The 16918-nt window shown below is 37.9% G+C and overlaps 1 protein-coding gene across 7 annotated transcripts in view; it reads right to left on the minus strand.

The window, feature by feature from the left end:
* LOC145685855 (leukocyte elastase inhibitor-like) overlaps nucleotides 1–16918 on the minus strand; it is a 164904-nt gene that overhangs the window by 54855 nt on the left and 93131 nt on the right. For 2 of the 7 annotated variants that reach the window (XM_081758491.1, XM_081758492.1), the window contains exon 8: nucleotides 13114–13379. The exons of 4 other annotated variants lie outside the window; for them this stretch is intronic. In XM_081758491.1, coding sequence (XP_081614617.1) covers nucleotides 13201–13379 — 179 coding nt within the window. In that variant the 3' untranslated portion in view covers nucleotides 13114–13200. Of the gene's footprint in view, nucleotides 1–13109; nucleotides 13380–16918 lie in introns of those variants that run through there. One more of the 7 variants, XM_081758483.1, reaches the window with a different exon arrangement.

Below are 16918 nucleotides of genomic sequence, written 5' to 3' on the forward strand. Positions count from 1 at the left end.
AATTATGGAAGCAACAACCAATCAAGAATTAAGTAATTACATAAAAATGTTTAAAAAGAGAGGAAAGCAGCAGGTCCAGACATGATAAAATCAGAAATTTTCCTGGAAAATGCAGATACATGTCACCATATCTATCAAGACTCTACAATTTATGCCTCAAGAGCAAAAGAATTCCTAAAATATGGAAACATTCAAACTTAGTAATAATAAAAAAGAGCGAAGATAAAAGAAATGATGACCCTAAGGTGTATAGACCGATCTGTCTCTTAAATATAATAGGAAAAATATTCGAAAGAGTAATCACTAACAGACTTAGCAAATATCGAAACATAGAAAGAGATAAGCTACAGCATGGCTTTAGGAAGAAGAAAAGTACGGAGACAGCTATAAGGAGGCTTTTAGAATTAATAGAAAATGGAAAAATAGACAAGTACCAGGTAGCAATCTATGTTGATATCAGTGAAGCTTTTGACAATTTGTGGTGGCCATCACTCTTCAAACAATTTAAAAAAATGAAAGTACCTAAATCACTATACCAACTAATGTTAGAATACTGCAACGAAAGACAGGTCATTTACAAGGCACCACATAATAACATTACCACATATACAACAAAGGGATGTCCACAGGGATCCATATGCGGTCCAACGATGTGAGATATAGTTATCGAACCATGCCTAAAAACACTGGAAATTACGGAAGACACGGAAGGAGTAGTCGGCTATGCAGACGATATCGCAATAGTCGTATCAGCACAATCAAGAGACGAAATTGAGAGGAAAGGGAACCAAGTCTTACACACGCTTCAAAAATGGTGCGAAATAAACTGAAACTATTAGGAAATAAAACTAAATATACGATATTCGGGCAATCTATACAAAGAGATCCAATATTAAAGATTAACAACCAAAAAATTGAACGAGTGAAAGAATTCAAGTATTTGGGAGTATGGATTGACGATAAACTGAACTATCCTAAACATGTCGAAAACGTAACTGACAAAGGAAAGAAAGTAGCACATAAAATACTCACAATTGCAAGAAAAGACTATAAGATACCCAAAAAGACCCTACAAACGTACAACAATGCTGTAATAATGCCAACAGTAAAATACTGTGCCAGCATCTGGGCTCACAAAATATTTGCAAATACAAAATTAAGGGAACAAATAAACAGAGTTCAGAGAGGAGTTATAATTAGAACAATAGGAATAATCAAAACACTACCGATAGAATCCTTACAGGTGCTTGCACTAGAAGAACCAATCCACTACCAAATACTAAGAGAAGCTATAAAACGATGGAAAACAAATAATGAAACTATAAAAATAATAGAGATTCTAGGTACAAATCCGAACAACGAAGACGAACTAAATATGTTGATAGAAAGAAAATGGCAAGAGGAATGGTACACTACAACAAAAGGAGAAAAGCTCAAAGAATACATACCAACTATAAAAGTAAGGAAAGAAATTGGTGAAATAAAGAAGGAAACTATGGAAGCGCTGTCGGGACATGGACCCTTCAAAACACATTTGAAAAGATTAAATATTGAAAATGACGAAATGTGTTCATGTGGAGAAATCCAAACACCTGAACAAGTAATATGGAATTGTGAAAATTACGTAACTAGTGAAGGAATAAGGAATCTCAGAGATGAACTTAGTGATGTAGATTGGAGTAGCTTACGGCAGGATAAAACAAAATTCGATAACTTTCAAAAAATAACAGAGCATATAGTGAAAAACCCATGGAATGAACGAACCCAACGAAGAAGGTAATTGAACAAATAGCACTATGAAAAGATACAATTAAAAAAAATCAAATTCTAATAGAAACAATTTTAAAGTTCTGGCAAACACCCAGAACTATAGTACAAACTTACGTTTTATTTATTTATTTATTTATTTATTTATTTATGTCGTTTTTATTTCTATAACCTCTATTAACATTGTGTGTGTGTCAGTGTTGTGTGTGTTAGTGTAATAAACACATATGAGAAACAGTATGATAAAAGCAGAGAGAATCATGGAAGAAGGAAGAAACTACAAGACAGTTAACACCAAATGAGAAGATGTTTTTTTACACTGTGTTTTGTTTATTTTTTCTTTTTAAATTTTTACTTTTCAGGGTGGTGAATGCGCTGCTTCCCAATCATTTATATTATGTAGTAATCAATTATTTTCTTTCCTCTTTCAGGTTATTTTCTGCATGTAAAAGGATAAATAAAGGAAAATAAAACAAACGAACAAACAAAAAAAAAAAGAGAAATATAAGGGCATGGTTTTAAATATTAGGTGCCATGCTGAAAAGAAATGTGCCTCACCTCAATCTGCTGAGGTTGGACAGCCGAAAAGACGGAGATAATAAAGAAACATCAAGTATAAGAGAATAAAGGCAAGAGGCAGTTGCGTCTGCCATAAATAAGTCCGAAAGTAATCGGCCAAGGCAGGGGGAAGTGGAGGCATTAAAAAAAAAGTATCAACACAATTTTCTGAAGGATCTTGCAAGTGCAGTGGCACTAAATGAGCTGCTTAAGAAAGCAAATGGATATGCAGTTCAAAATGCAAAGCCTCGCTTAACTGATTAAAGCAGGTGATATGCGAAGACGTTAAGCTTCCATTTCCGGATCTAAACAAGGAATTTATTCTCAGGAGCGATGCTTCCTACATATCCATCACTGCAGCCTAGAACAACAGCTGTGTAGTTCGAGTATATAGTACGCTAGCCATATATTAACTATCAGAAAAGTATTACAGCTCATCCGAAATTAAATGCCTCGCAATCCTTTTCGGGGTAATAAAAAGGGGCGATGCTGATGCTCGCACATCGATTTAAAATCCCATGAGACAACCAGATTATAGGTCGGTTAAAGTCAGTGAAAAGTTGGAATTCTCGTCTATGCTGGTCAATGTATCACGTCGTGCATACACAGGAAAAACTAACGCCGGAATGAGCCGCAATATCACGCGTAGCTCTAAGCCAGAGGAGCAGCACTGCATCCACGTATTCTTCATCTTTCAGGATGAGATGCGAAGATCAAACCTTCCATGCTGATTGAAACCCAGAACGATGAAGATATCTCTTGTATCATGTCCATATTGACGTGAAGACCTGGCAGATGAACCACATAAAAGAAAGCTGGAGAAGTTCAAAAGATTTACCACGATATCTTACATATCAAAGACTACCATTTTCCAGATATATGAAATCTTTAAAAAAGAACCGTGGTCTTAGGTAAAGTTAAAAGTCTATCATGAACAGGCAGACATTGGTGATTTGACCGTAGCGTGGGAAAAATACAAAGGGTGTTCCATTGGAAACATCTGCGCCAAGATAGAGAGAGAGACATCGCACTTGTGAACGCTGTATGGAGGTCCGAGTTCTTCAGTGACTAAGCGGTTAGCGTACGCGCCTTTGGCGTGGGAAACCAGGATTTGATTCCCGGCGGGAGCTCATGTGGTTCGGATTCCACGTTAATCAGTAGGTTCCGTCTCATATAGCCTCGCAGGTGAAAGGAATGTTAAAACAACTCCAACTCAGCTGTATGGAGGTCAAGCCAGACTACCACTCCATGGTGAAGTTATTGAAGTCAGAACACCCTCAGCAGATTAGTCAGCTCCTATCCTTTAATTTCGTCAGCTCGTCCTTGGACAACATCCTAAAATGTATTCGGTAAGTCCTAACCGATATTTGGTAACATATCCCCACACAATGACTAATTCACAAGTTATTACAATTCCCAGGAATAGGTCAAGAACTCTGGTAAGGCGGGAAGTATAGTCTGTGACAATCCTCTATATTGAAAGTCGTAAGTTCTCTGACTAGATGCAAAAGTTTGGGATCAAGATCCATTATATTACAAGACAGTATCCTTATAGCAATTTAAAAGACAGCATTTGGATTTTGTACATCATCTTATAACAGTCACCAGTGAAGATAAGCATAAATAGTATATGACCAATGCAGATGGTTCATGAACCATAGTAATTTTAGTTCCTTTGGAGCCTCGCCTCCACCCGTTATGCTCAGTGTAGGTGACCACCAAGCCCTCAAGAGATATTTTTGAAACTTGGATGACACTGAAAATTCCAAGTCTTGAATTGAAGCAACAAGTTATTAATGGCAGAACGGAAGAAGCTGGAAAAGAATGATCGATTACGTCAAGAAGGCAAAGGAAGATACAAGTTGGGAAACTGTCTTCGTCAAAGAACATCGCCTGAATAAGTTGGCAGAACTGACGATCAAGTTCTTCGACAGAACGGGCCATTTGTGTGCTAGAACGTGTTCAACGATAAGGTATTGCTACTTATAGGTTCAGAAGGAGGGAATATTATAGGGGAGGGTGCTGTACCTACGGCCAAAATTTGGATTTAAATGTTTTCTGATCCCTGCAATGCATTTTCTCACAAATATAAAATTTAGGCACATAGTTTGGGGTCTCATGAATACACAAAATTTGTCTCTAGTTCAAAATGTTGTTAAATAAGAATTACTTTTATTTTCCCAAGACCCCTTTTTTGGCCGTAGGTATAGCAGCACTTTGTACCTACGGCCACCTATTATTTGAACCCAAGAACAGGCTGAAATTGAAAAAAAAAAAAGTCAGGAATAGGCCAGAAATAAGGTTGTGCGAGTTAATAAAGAGGTAGTAAACGAAACAGATATTTGAGCAAAAGTTATCAAGGGTTATGCTCGTTAATTGCACATATTTGTCTGAAAAATGCAATTTTCATTTTAAACCCAAGTTGAAATCGCTGAAACCAACTGAAAACGAGAGAAGATAGGACTGACGTGCAGTGGATTCAGCTTTTAGTTATGGCGGCTTCTTAAAATACCAAGTCGTGAATGTCAAGGCCGGTTTAGTCATTGTTTATTTACTAGTTTTGGTGGTGCTCCTTTTGAAGTTCTCTTCAGCAGCTTTTCCTGTTTTTCCTGATAGGTTTTTTTTTTCTAGTTTCTTAATCTCTTGTGAGCTTGTCAGAATCCTTGAACTGCCTTTCTGTCGCCCCCGCCAATTCGTTTCTCGGACAGGGCCTTGATATAAGGCCTCAAAATTTCTTGCAATATCAACAAGGATGCTGATGGACCTTCAGGCATGATGGTGGCTTCCGAGATATGAGGCTCCTGCTGATTTGTGCCTATTGCTGGTTCTAAATGTTGTTCACACCTGTTCCTCGAGTATGATCATGCTTCATTATCATCTGCTACTTGCTTACAGGCCTTAGTGTTGTGGTCGTAGGTACAACTGATTCAATGGCCGTAAGTACAGCACTTAGCCATCTTTACTTTACCGGTTGACGGTGACAAACAAGACGTGGCTTCATCGAAATAAAACATCGTGAATCAATCAATAGAATCACTACCAATGGTTATAAGGAATTGTTGCTATTTTTGCGTGCACTGTAGGGAGAGGAAAATTACAGTTTGTGTCCACATTTTTTTTTTACTTTGAACACCCCAAAACAAAAGAATAAACAGCTATTTACCAGACCAAGATCTCGAAACACTGACACGTATAGAATTGAAGGGCTTGAAACGGAATCTTCTCTGACCAATTCGCGATCTTTCCTGACAATACACGACTTAATGAGCACTGGCCGTAGGTACAGCACTCTCCCCTACCCTTAGAATCCATGGAAAATGGTCATGCTTGGAAACCACCGCCTGAACTTAAGCATAAATGAATAGACACGGCAGACCAGCATCACCTACTAAGGTGAAGATAATATCAATTTTTGTATATAGTACTGTCTCACATTTTGTGTATTAGTATGTTTAGTGTTCTATGTGTCGTGTTTTATCTATGTCTATACAAGCATCGAGATATGAACAAATAGTAATGAAGTTATATTTGAACAAGGAGTCACAGGAAGATAAAAAAAATCCTGTGTTCTAAATAGTTTCATTGATTGTGTTGCTCTATCATTTCCTTGTCTACTCTTTTTCCTGAATAGTTATTAATGTTTACCGTATCAGTGTGTGATAGTTACTTGTGCTTGATGCCCTGACTATATTATTAGTGCGGCAAAAAGTGTTATTCAATGAGAACTCATGGAATGTATTATGCAGGGTGCTTATCCGTCATCTTGTCCAGGGTTTTCGCGCCTGAGAATTATCAGGTTGGCTCTGAGTGGGTCCCATGTATCACCCTGTCATAGCGATAAGAGTTTATTTACTGAATGTTCCGTCAGGAATCATTTGCCAGAAAGCAAGATTTAATTTCATACCCTACTTAGTTACAAATGATCCATACTATTTGGGAGTAAAAAGTGTTTAAGCACTGCATGGTTGGGAAAAGATTACAAAACAAAGAAAAGAACTTATAAATTCATTCCGCGTTATGCAGAGTCTTTTGAACTATGATTAGCTTCATACTAAAGGCTTGACTATTGCAGAAACATGTTAGTCAAACTCTTTAGTATGGCACTAATCACGCGTCAGGACGACTGTATAAGACCTAGTATGTTTTGCCGTAGGATAAGCTGTTTTAATAACGTCTTGTTCGTGGTAAACAAGAGGTAGTATAATATGTCATTAACGGGATTTAAACCCAAATGCAGGTGCAACTTTCAGAGCTATTCAGAAGCACGCTTACTGTAGAAAGTTACAAATAAAAATATGGATTTTAGTGGTAGGTTGTGCTTATTACTTAAAATCACTACAAATACGCAAAAGTATGTGAACACTTAACTCCTATGTTACAAGAATAGTCCTCATCAGCATCGACGATCTTCTGCCAACGTTCTGGAAGGCCATGGATTCCATTGTGGTAGAATTTTGTGGGCCGTGAAGCGAAGAAGGTATCAAGTGCATTTTCCACCTCTACTGGGGATTTGAACTGGCGACCTCTAAGGTGATTGTCCAAGGAATGGAACAGTAATAATCGGACGGTGAAATGGCTGGGGAGTATGACGGATGCAATAGTGTTTCCCATACAAGACTTAGAATGATGTCCCGGGTCATCCTAGCCACGTAGGGCTTAGCGTTGTGATATAACGAGAACCCCTTTGTGATTCAGAAGTATTGGTTCCAAAGTTTTGAGTTCTTTTTGAACACTGCGCAATTGCTGACAGTACACAGTTGCATTGATGTTCTGACCAGCTTGTAGCATTTCCTGATGCACGATGCTGCGAAAAGTGCACACAACACACAGGAGGACCTTCTGGTGCAGTGCTGGTTTCGGCTGTTTTGGAACAGGTTTATGGAATGCTAACCAATGATGACGGCACAGTGGAGCTTCGTACAAGGCCCACTTCTCATTACATATCAACACACTGTCCCGAAATGACTCCTTCCTCAGACGAGAAAGCAAAGAAACGTGTGTCTGCTCACGTTGACTCTGGTCTGGAGTTAAATCATGTGGGACCCATCGACCCAACTTCTAGTACTTCCCAAGTAGATGGAGGTGCTGCCGAATGTTTTCTCCACTCACGCTGAATTATAGTCACAGTTCCTCACATGTCTGGCCACTATTCGCCTCGATTGCTGCCTGAAGATCTGCATTTTGTACATGCGTTGGTCTTCCGGCATGTGATGCGTCTTCGAGTGTTTCATCACCGTCCTTAAACTTGTTAAACCACCGCTAGTCACGACACCCTCACCAAAGACCTGGCAGATCTTTCGCTCCGCTCCGCTCCAGTGGTGTTTGACCCCAATTTGAACTCTTACAGAATTGACGCCCTTATGACGCTCTGTAGAGGTCCCGTGTACACTTTGTCCTTACGCACGTTCACAATGTAAGTGAATTACCACAACCAGGTGACATGTTGGATATACCCACTCTAACAACTTATCTTCGCCTTATCTCCATTCGCATTCAACTCACGGTGTGAGGGGAAAATTGAACAGACCTCCACAAAAAGCGACAGAACTTTCTTGGTTACCTTTTTACTTTACTGAGGTTAGTGGTTGTAATTACTGCCGCTGTATCTGTCATTGCAGTACACCGTACTTTCTACATGTTTGATATACTTGATTGTCGTAAGTTATTAACTGAATTTAAAAAAAAAAAAAAGTTGGGATGAGTATAGAGAAGTCATAGTATCTCAGAAAGTTAAAAGGCAATATATCCGACAATTCAAATACATGAGACAACCGTCGTGAAATTTATGGTGAATTCGTAGGAAGATATTGGGGCTTTATGAACCTACCGACGCATAACGAAGTTCCCGAAAATTATGTTAACTATTCCAATGTCAACTTTAGAAATGAAAGATATGTTGCCATATTAAATATTATAAAAGAAAATAAAGGAATGTCACAATTAAGAATCATTTCAGTGTATCTGTTACATCAGAGAAAATTAGTGAACAATATACAATAGTCTAGACGAGAGAAATTAGCTGCCCAAAACAAGAAAATTGATTCATATACAATTAAACTGGAACATAGTTATGAATATGTCCTCTCTATTATGAATAAGTATACCTGACTGATTTTATCGTTTTGGTTATTTAGAATATTGAAGGTACTTACCGACGATAGATATACGTATTTTCTAACGATTTTGAAATGCCAAAAAATTGTGTCACTACATGCCACTCGAAAGAATTGTTTTTCGTGTATATAAAAGTAATTTTTCCTTTCGATATTTGAAAAGATCTTTCTTGTTGCACACAACTAGAAGTGATACGAAAGTACTGGAGTATATTTAAGACACTTATCTACCATTTCTACATCTAGATTTTTTTTATTATGCACTGCTTTTTTAGAATTTTGTTTTCTCTATGAACAGGGCGATGAATGTATCAAAAGGAATGGGGTTTCATGTACCAATGGATCATTACCTTTGAATGTATGATTACTATTGGTCACATGTGCTGGAACCTGTGGCTCAGACCCCTAAGTATGTTATTTTCAGGTTCTTATCTCTATACAACAATTTTCTAATTGTTCAAACAAATAACTACTTCACTTTGGGACAAGTATTTACTTTCCTCGATCATCAATTGCATGTTATTTAAATAGTATTACAGATGCTGTTCCGCGTATATATGACCAAATTGTACTTACCAAAGAGGTACGAAAATCTGTAGCGCTGTGTGCATCAGTGTTAGACGTGTCTCCCCAGATTCCAAACGGTGACCCAGCAACGTAGTTACCATTGCACAACGCTCCGTTGGGGAACTACGAGAGGATATCGTTCCATTATTTTTTGCATACTCCACTCAAGTTGTCACACGCTTCTTGCCCAAAACCATAAAGTCCACAAAATTCGATTGAACTTGCGTCTTGAAACTTAATAGGTATCTCAAAGGTATGGTCTAATCAAGTAGCCTTCTTCATATAATCGTAAAATACGAGGAGTAACCTTAAGATGTGTGATGAAGCTTTGCCTTGATATATGCGGGGCGTGTTGATCTCCATTTTCGGCTTGTAGATAGGCTTCAGAATCATCTTCTGGTTGATTTTGCACTTCTTACCTTATGAATCTCCTGTGCCTCTGTGACAGTAGCCGGGAACCATTATGAACTCTTTCAGGGAAACTTCTTTGCATGCTCTGACCAATGTCGTGAAGCGCTTTGCGCCTCTTTCTCTGTGCATTATGGTTCCTGGTCTGCCGCAGTTAGAAAGGTACATAAAACGCTTCATCGAATGTAGCGACGCAACTTTTACAAGGTTCAGTGCTTGATACATGGTGCGGTTGACTGTTTCTAAAGACACAGACGATTCCATCTGTTTTCGGTCGGGGATTCTCTTGCACGGCAATTCTGCGATGTTTCGCCTGCACGGTGGTGCTGGTTTCTGTATACTGCCGTGTTCTCGTTCCCTTTGTTCGAGAACGAACGCTGGAAGATCACAATATCCTCACACTTGCTAATCACAATACTGATTGATGGAAGTCAAGCTAACGTCACCCCCCCTTGCTCTTCCATTGCTTCCTGATTATTGAAACAAACTTTGCGTCGTAAAGGACTATAACGTAACTCTCCCACAAGTTATCTACTTTTGCCGGCATTTTTGATCAAGTAAGAAAATATATACACTTGGAAAAGCTGTACCACGCACTCCTCCCGAAAGCTGCTCAGTTTGGGCGAGATTTTCTCGGAGCTCTCACACTACATTGACAGGCACGTCTAACCAAGATCGGCTGAGATTGGCTTTAGTAGATTAGAGTGAAGGTTATTCTTGGGAACCACTTTTCGCTATGCATTACAGTTTGTAGTCTGTAGTCCGTTAAAACCACAAGTGGTTGATTTCCGTCACTTCCGATTTGAATAAAGGGTTCAGAGAGATTGTTCCTATTCTTAGAACGCTAAATAGATTCCCACAAAACTGCTTTTTGCTATCGCTTATCATTTTTGCTCCATGTAGATACTCACTTTCGGTTTTTATTACAAAGTTAGGGATGGAGATTAAATATAATGTATTTTTGGGACGTTTAATCGATTATAGCAGGAAACCACTTGTCGGTATGTATTACCAGTTTTGGTCTATAGTGATCAACGTTAAAAACCAGAAATGGTTTATTTCTACCACTTCCGGCTTGAATATTACAAGCATTAACGAACTATTCTAACTTTGGACCCTTTATATCGTACCTAAAATTGACACATCAAGTAGTTTTTGATATTGCTGTCTTGGACAGACACGGACAGAGTAGGGGAGACCGGGGCTGGTTGGCAGCAGGGGCTGGTTGACGAACTGCATATAACTCCTTCATTAATTAACATAATGAGCTGTTGCTGCTGTCATAAAAGAGCGACGTATGGAATGCAGCCAGTCTGAAGTATTTTTTTCAGTTCTCCGTTACAAAATCACAGAATCGTCACTACTTGGAGTCAGAGGTAAGTAATATAGCATTAGTTAGATCTGAACTTTGTTTTTATGGATATTCAAACAATAAAACGTAAATGTCAAACAATTGCTGAGTAATTACGACTTTGTTGCACAACATGGGCTTGAGGTTAGTTGACATAGCATTTGGGGCTGGTTGGCAAGTGCGCCAAACAACCTCGTGTGAAATTTTATTTCTATTTACTTTTATTGTTACATTGTTTGTTTTATTATTATGTTGTTTACAGTTCTACCAATCTTTTACTTCAATGTTATATAGCATGCACGAATTGGATTGCTGTTAAAATTTAGAAATCGAGATAAGACTGTATGCCGGACTCTGAATTTTCTGAACAGGCCTAATTCTCAGGATCAAGAATATTTTGTATTTGCTCTTTTGTTACAAAAATAGAGGTCTAGCTATTGCTTTCTCTTTCTTTGTGGAAAGTAGGAAATAAACTGCATTTCTCGATAATTCAGCTAAAACATCTTAGTTTCTCTTAGCTACTTTGTGAACAGCGGGAAATAAACTACCTTTCTTGATAGTTCAGTTATTTTAATTACATTTTGAAATAATATGAAGAATTAACCTACACCAAATCATATTAAAACTGATGTGGTTTGATAATCTTATAGCTTTCAATGTCATGATAACCAAGCTAGAAAGAAAGAAAGAAAGAAAGAAAGAAGTTATATTTCATATCGCTGATTCTTTTAAATGTTGTGAATAAAAGTCATTTCAAATTTCAAATAGCCTACTTCATTGCAATATATAATAGAATTTACAAAAATAATTTTTATTTATAATAAATCCAATTTTTGTTTGTGTTTTGCTATATTTAAAAAGTATGCCAACTAGCCCCAGAATATCAGCCAACCAGCCTCTTACTAGGGGTCGGTTAGCATACTCCGTTTTAAAAGAAAGAAAAATTTATTTCTCGAAAACTAAGCAAAACAAAAATTTAATTTATTAGAGGAAACGTTGGTCTGTCCGTACACATCCATTCCATTGCAATACAGTGCACAATCTGCTCATAAAAAATAAAGAATGAAAAGTTCGCCAACCAGCCCCGGTCTCCCCTAAATGTATTAAAGGTCTTCACTACAGCGAAATTAAACTACCGCTAATTTTAGAGTTTTTCTGTACTATCTTCAAAACAAAAATATTGGAAAAGCGGAAACTTAGTGAACTAGATAATACGATTTTGCATGTGATACCGTTATCACAACTCATCTGTCTGCTTTCGATTTGCCACTGTACACAGATTTCGCATTTCTTTGCGGGTTCTGTAAATAGCGGCATACCAAAAGCAGATAGGTGAATTGTAGTGAAGGAATCGCATACAAAATCGTATTGTCTAGTTCACTACGTTTCTGCTTTTCGAATATTTATTTTGTTTTGAAGATATTAGAGAAAAACTAAAATTAGCCGTAGCTTAATTTCGCTGTAGTGAAGACTCTTAAGAAGTGGTGGTAAACCAAACTGTCTCGTGTTCGACAGAATAACCGAACAAGAGGTACATGATACTCGAGTTGTTTTTACAGTTGCGTTCAAGTCTTTGAAGAATACCGAAACGGTAGCTTTCTTTCTACTCTGACGATCCCATATTGCTATTGTCCCTTTAAAACATCAAATGTGCGTCACACTCACTCCGCTCACACGCTCTTGTTTCCAAAATACACTCATGGTTTGTGCATAGCAACATCTGCAAACAGCTCTGCGATTACTTTCCTAAGGATATGTTCCTTTCGTCAAGATAACTTGTGGATTCGAGTCCCAACATTTCTTTTTCTTTCTTCGATGTACCTAAACTCGCGAGTATCTATACGATCCCATTCACACAACGTGTTATATAACACAATGTACGAATGTAATTTCCCCGTAAACCTTGAAAGAATATGAAGAAAGCTCCCGTTCTTTCAAATATAGGGTACAACTCTCTTCTGTATTGTAAAACACTATGAATGATATATACGCAGTAATTTTTTTATTAGTTCAAACAATTCGTACACAGTGTTTAGACTAAGTGTTAATGGTCTCAAAAAAGTGGAATGTTTTCAACATTATTTACGAGTATTACGCGATTAGTTTGCAGAAGTTTCTATGTGCTATCATGGCAAAGGTTTCATAAGAACTTATTTTCTTCTGCAAGAAAAGTTTTGCAAGGCTTAGTAGCCTAACTTTGTGTAGCCCAAGGTGGCGAACTCAGACTAGTAATAAAACGCACATGTAATACCTAGTTTTATTGTATTAAGTAATAAAAAATACAAATGTATAATTTGTCAAAATGTTTATTTTCTAAGTTACAAAATATAATTTCACAATTTATATATTTTAAAATAAAAACAAATCTTTGTTGTGTGTGTTAACATGAGATACTAGTGTGTGTTTCAAACCAGTATTTTCAAAACTACAAAAAAATTACACACTGACCAAATTATGTGCAATGTCTATCCGTGGAGCACCAGTTGGTGCTTTCAAACGTCCAATAAAGAGAACTGTACTCGTAATGTTGTCAAATATAAGAAACAGAAATGGCCGATCGGCAATGAAATTCTTTGGAGGTTCAGAATACATTATTAAGGAACACGGCACAAGCTCTGAAATGATAAAACTTTACTTTATTCTTTGAACATAGATGACTTATCACCTATAAAATTAATTACAGCATAATAAATTTGCTAAAAGAAATCTCGTGCTGCACGATATTCATGCTGATCATGCATGGTGTTTGAAATATGTCATCTGCTGTGGAATTTGTCAATAATCCTGGTATACAACAATACCAGGATTAATTTAAAAATCAATAATTCTAGTATAAAATAACCAGATCCAGGGCTGTATTTAAAATGTTAGATTTGCTCAGAGTGACTATAAAGGAACGTAAGAACTCGTGAAGCTTTACCTAGATCTACTAATTTCAACACCCAAAAGAACGCGAGTGTGTTCCCGTCCTCAACCCTCATCCACGAAATTTTGACTGTGTCGTCTCTTGTGATTTACGGAGAACATCTCATGGTATAGTGTTGTCGGAACGCCGATAAGTTTCATTTTCTTTATTTTCGTTATTGTTCTAATTTCGCTGTTAAAACAGTTACTGTTTAGTACGAGCAATTTTGTGTGTGTGTGTGTGTATGTGTGTGTGTGTATGTGTGTGTGTGTGTGTGAGAGAGAGAGTTCTTTAAGTGCTGTTCCCTAGAGGTACGTTCATCGTATCTAAGTTTGGCAACACTGTTGGTGTCCCTCTTGCATGTAACGTTTTCAAGTGTGCGTTTAGAGGGCAGCTCCACGAATCGTATGAAATCTTCCGATATTTCATGTGATGCAAAATACGGTAATTCTATGATTGGTGTAGAGCTCAGGCGTCACGAATCGTTGCTGTTACTATAGCTGTGCTCCGTGTAATTAAGTGCTCAGTGCATGTATGCTCCTGACAGAGTAGTGTTTGTGTAAGCACTATAGGCTATGCAGTGCATAGGATTTAAAATTATGGAATTAAACTTCTTGTAAATTTAGTAAGCTTTTGAACTGAATGTAAGAACAGTCTTCTCTTCATATTAGTGTTTGGGATAGCAGACTTCCTTCTTCCGCTAAGAGGAGTTCACAAATTAAACACTTCTATTTTAAAGCTTCCCCATACTGGTTTACAAATCTAGTTTCTAACGTAAGACTTGTGGCAAGCCCATAGGAGAGCTGGCCACAGTATGAAGATAGTCGCGTAAGTAGCTACTACTGATTTGCACAAGAGAAAAGTCACATGGGTGAAAAAATTTTATTGCTTCATGCTAATAAATTAAAAGTAATTTGATGTACGAATAGTTCTATTTGTATTTCCTTCGTACATAAATAGTTTTGAATCAAGGTGCTTTCGCTTTTTATTATTATTATTATTATTATTATTATTATTATCATTATCAGTGAAGATGATTAAGTGACAAGACGAAAATAAAACCATGAACTTCCCATTGCGCAATTATTGTCTCTCTCTCTCTCTCTCTCTCTCTCACACACACACACACACACACATACACACACACGATTAAATTTACATTCTTTAATAAGCAGAAAGAATTCAAACTACTCGAAGTAAAACTACCAGATTTGGCGGAGTGGACTTTATTTTAACAGCTTTTGCACACGTCCCCGGCACCGACAATGCCGGAACAAGGGCTGCTTTGCACACGCGGCCGGCAAAACCGGTGACGGCTCCGGCAATGTCGGTGCCGGCGCTGCTTTGCACACACATCCCGGTAATGTCGGTGCCGAGAAATAGTTTGAGTTTGAGCGTGAAGAGAACACGAGTTCAGCAATAAACAAACGATATCTCACTCAGTCATATTCGCTCATTCCACAATCGTTCTATGGAACAAATGCCAGACTAGACACAGAGCACATGAATATTTTTATTATGGGCTATAAGGTAAAGCTGCATGCAACCACAAGACTGGAAATTTTCTTGTTCTTTCTGTGCTTTTTCAAAAATGAAATGAAATCTAAGTTTTACGTCCCACGATTATGCCGGTTAGGCTAAAGGAGACTGATGAGAAATGGATGAAATGGTGAAATGAAGGAAGTGAGAGGAAATGGGCGAACACCAAGAAAACACATAAGCATGGTTTCTGTCCACCACAAAGTCCACACGGCGCGAGCTGAAATAGAACCAAGGACCTCAAACACCGGGAGTGAGCGCTCTACCACTGAGCCACCGCGCCCCCTTGTGCTTTTTCAGTTCTTTCTGTAGTTGTGTTTTAGTTTTTATTTACTTTAATTTTATTTACAACCTTTCTTATGCTTGCGAATGCCTACTTCTTCGATTATGATGGAGATTTAAACTCTTGTTCTCTTATGAAGGTTATTCATACGAGACATACTGAGTTGCATAATTAACAGGATAAACACTGGGCAACTATCCAAGATTCATAATTTAACTTCATGTATGCTAAGACGGTCGTTTTAGTAAGTTTCGGCTGTAGAAGAAAACATATGCACAACTCACTTTCCGCGTTGCCGTAGTTGGGTAATTCAAACAAGATCTGAATTTCCTTGCTGAGAATTTATATAAATAACAAGCCGCTATATTTGTGGTATATCTCAGCCATTTTGATTATTTCATTCTTCATTATATATTGAAGTGATGTGAAAAAAGAAAATAGGGGAAAAACTGAAGTAAACAAAAAATCCAAATACAGAAAAAAAAAACAAGAATACACAACGCCTTGTCACACACTCACTGTAGCTAGATTGAAGAAACCTATCAGCAAGCCGGCTCCGTCATTACCGGCTGTGTGTCCATCCACACAAAGAATTGCCGCCGACAAAACCGGAGCCGACACCAACATTATCGGCGGCTAGGCCGACTGCATTTGCCGGTCCCGGGAGTTCCAGGTTTTTTTTTTTTTTTTTTTTTTTTTTGCCGGGTCGGAAAGCGTGTGCAAACTACCATTTGGTTACATTGCCGGCATTGTCGAAACCGGATCCGGCATTGCCGGGAACGTGCAAACGCTGTAACGCCCCTTTCAGCAGCGAGGCATTATGAGACGGGACCTACTGATTAACGTGGAATCCGAACCTAATTAGCTCCCGCCGGGAATCGAACCCGGTCTCCCGGATTTGGCGGAAAACAATTGTTGTTAACATTGCTAATTCCATTTGATCACGTTCGAATTTCTCAACAGATTCTGCAAAATCATTCAATTACATACCCACTAACACACACACACAATAAATAAATAAGAGTCTGCAGCACGTATTAATGAAGGACCTGACTTGACCAATGGAGATTCCCAATTGTTTGGTTTAATTCCATATAGTATAAGAAAGCTTTTTAAGAAATGCGGCTGACAAGTTGTTTCAATAAGAATATGTAAATGTGCGACAAATTGCTATTACACTCACTTCTCACCTCTATCAAAGCAAGAAAGTGAGATTGCACATTTTATAAGCTCACAGTGATACTCATGTGTAAATCGATCTTACTATGGTAAGACTAGGACAGTAGTGTGGGTGGGGGACGGTTAGTGTATCTACTAACCCACTCAATGAGGGCAGCATCATCAGAAAGTATGTTAAGATCTTAAGGGTGACTTGTTAGAACACATGGAAGCAAAATTGTTCGTAATTGGACCACTGATTTGTTTGA

This window comes from Thermobia domestica, chromosome 5 (genome assembly GCF_964235325.1).
Source record: "Thermobia domestica chromosome 5, izTheDome1.hap1.1, whole genome shotgun sequence".
NCBI lineage: Eukaryota > Metazoa > Arthropoda > Insecta > Zygentoma > Lepismatidae > Thermobia > Thermobia domestica.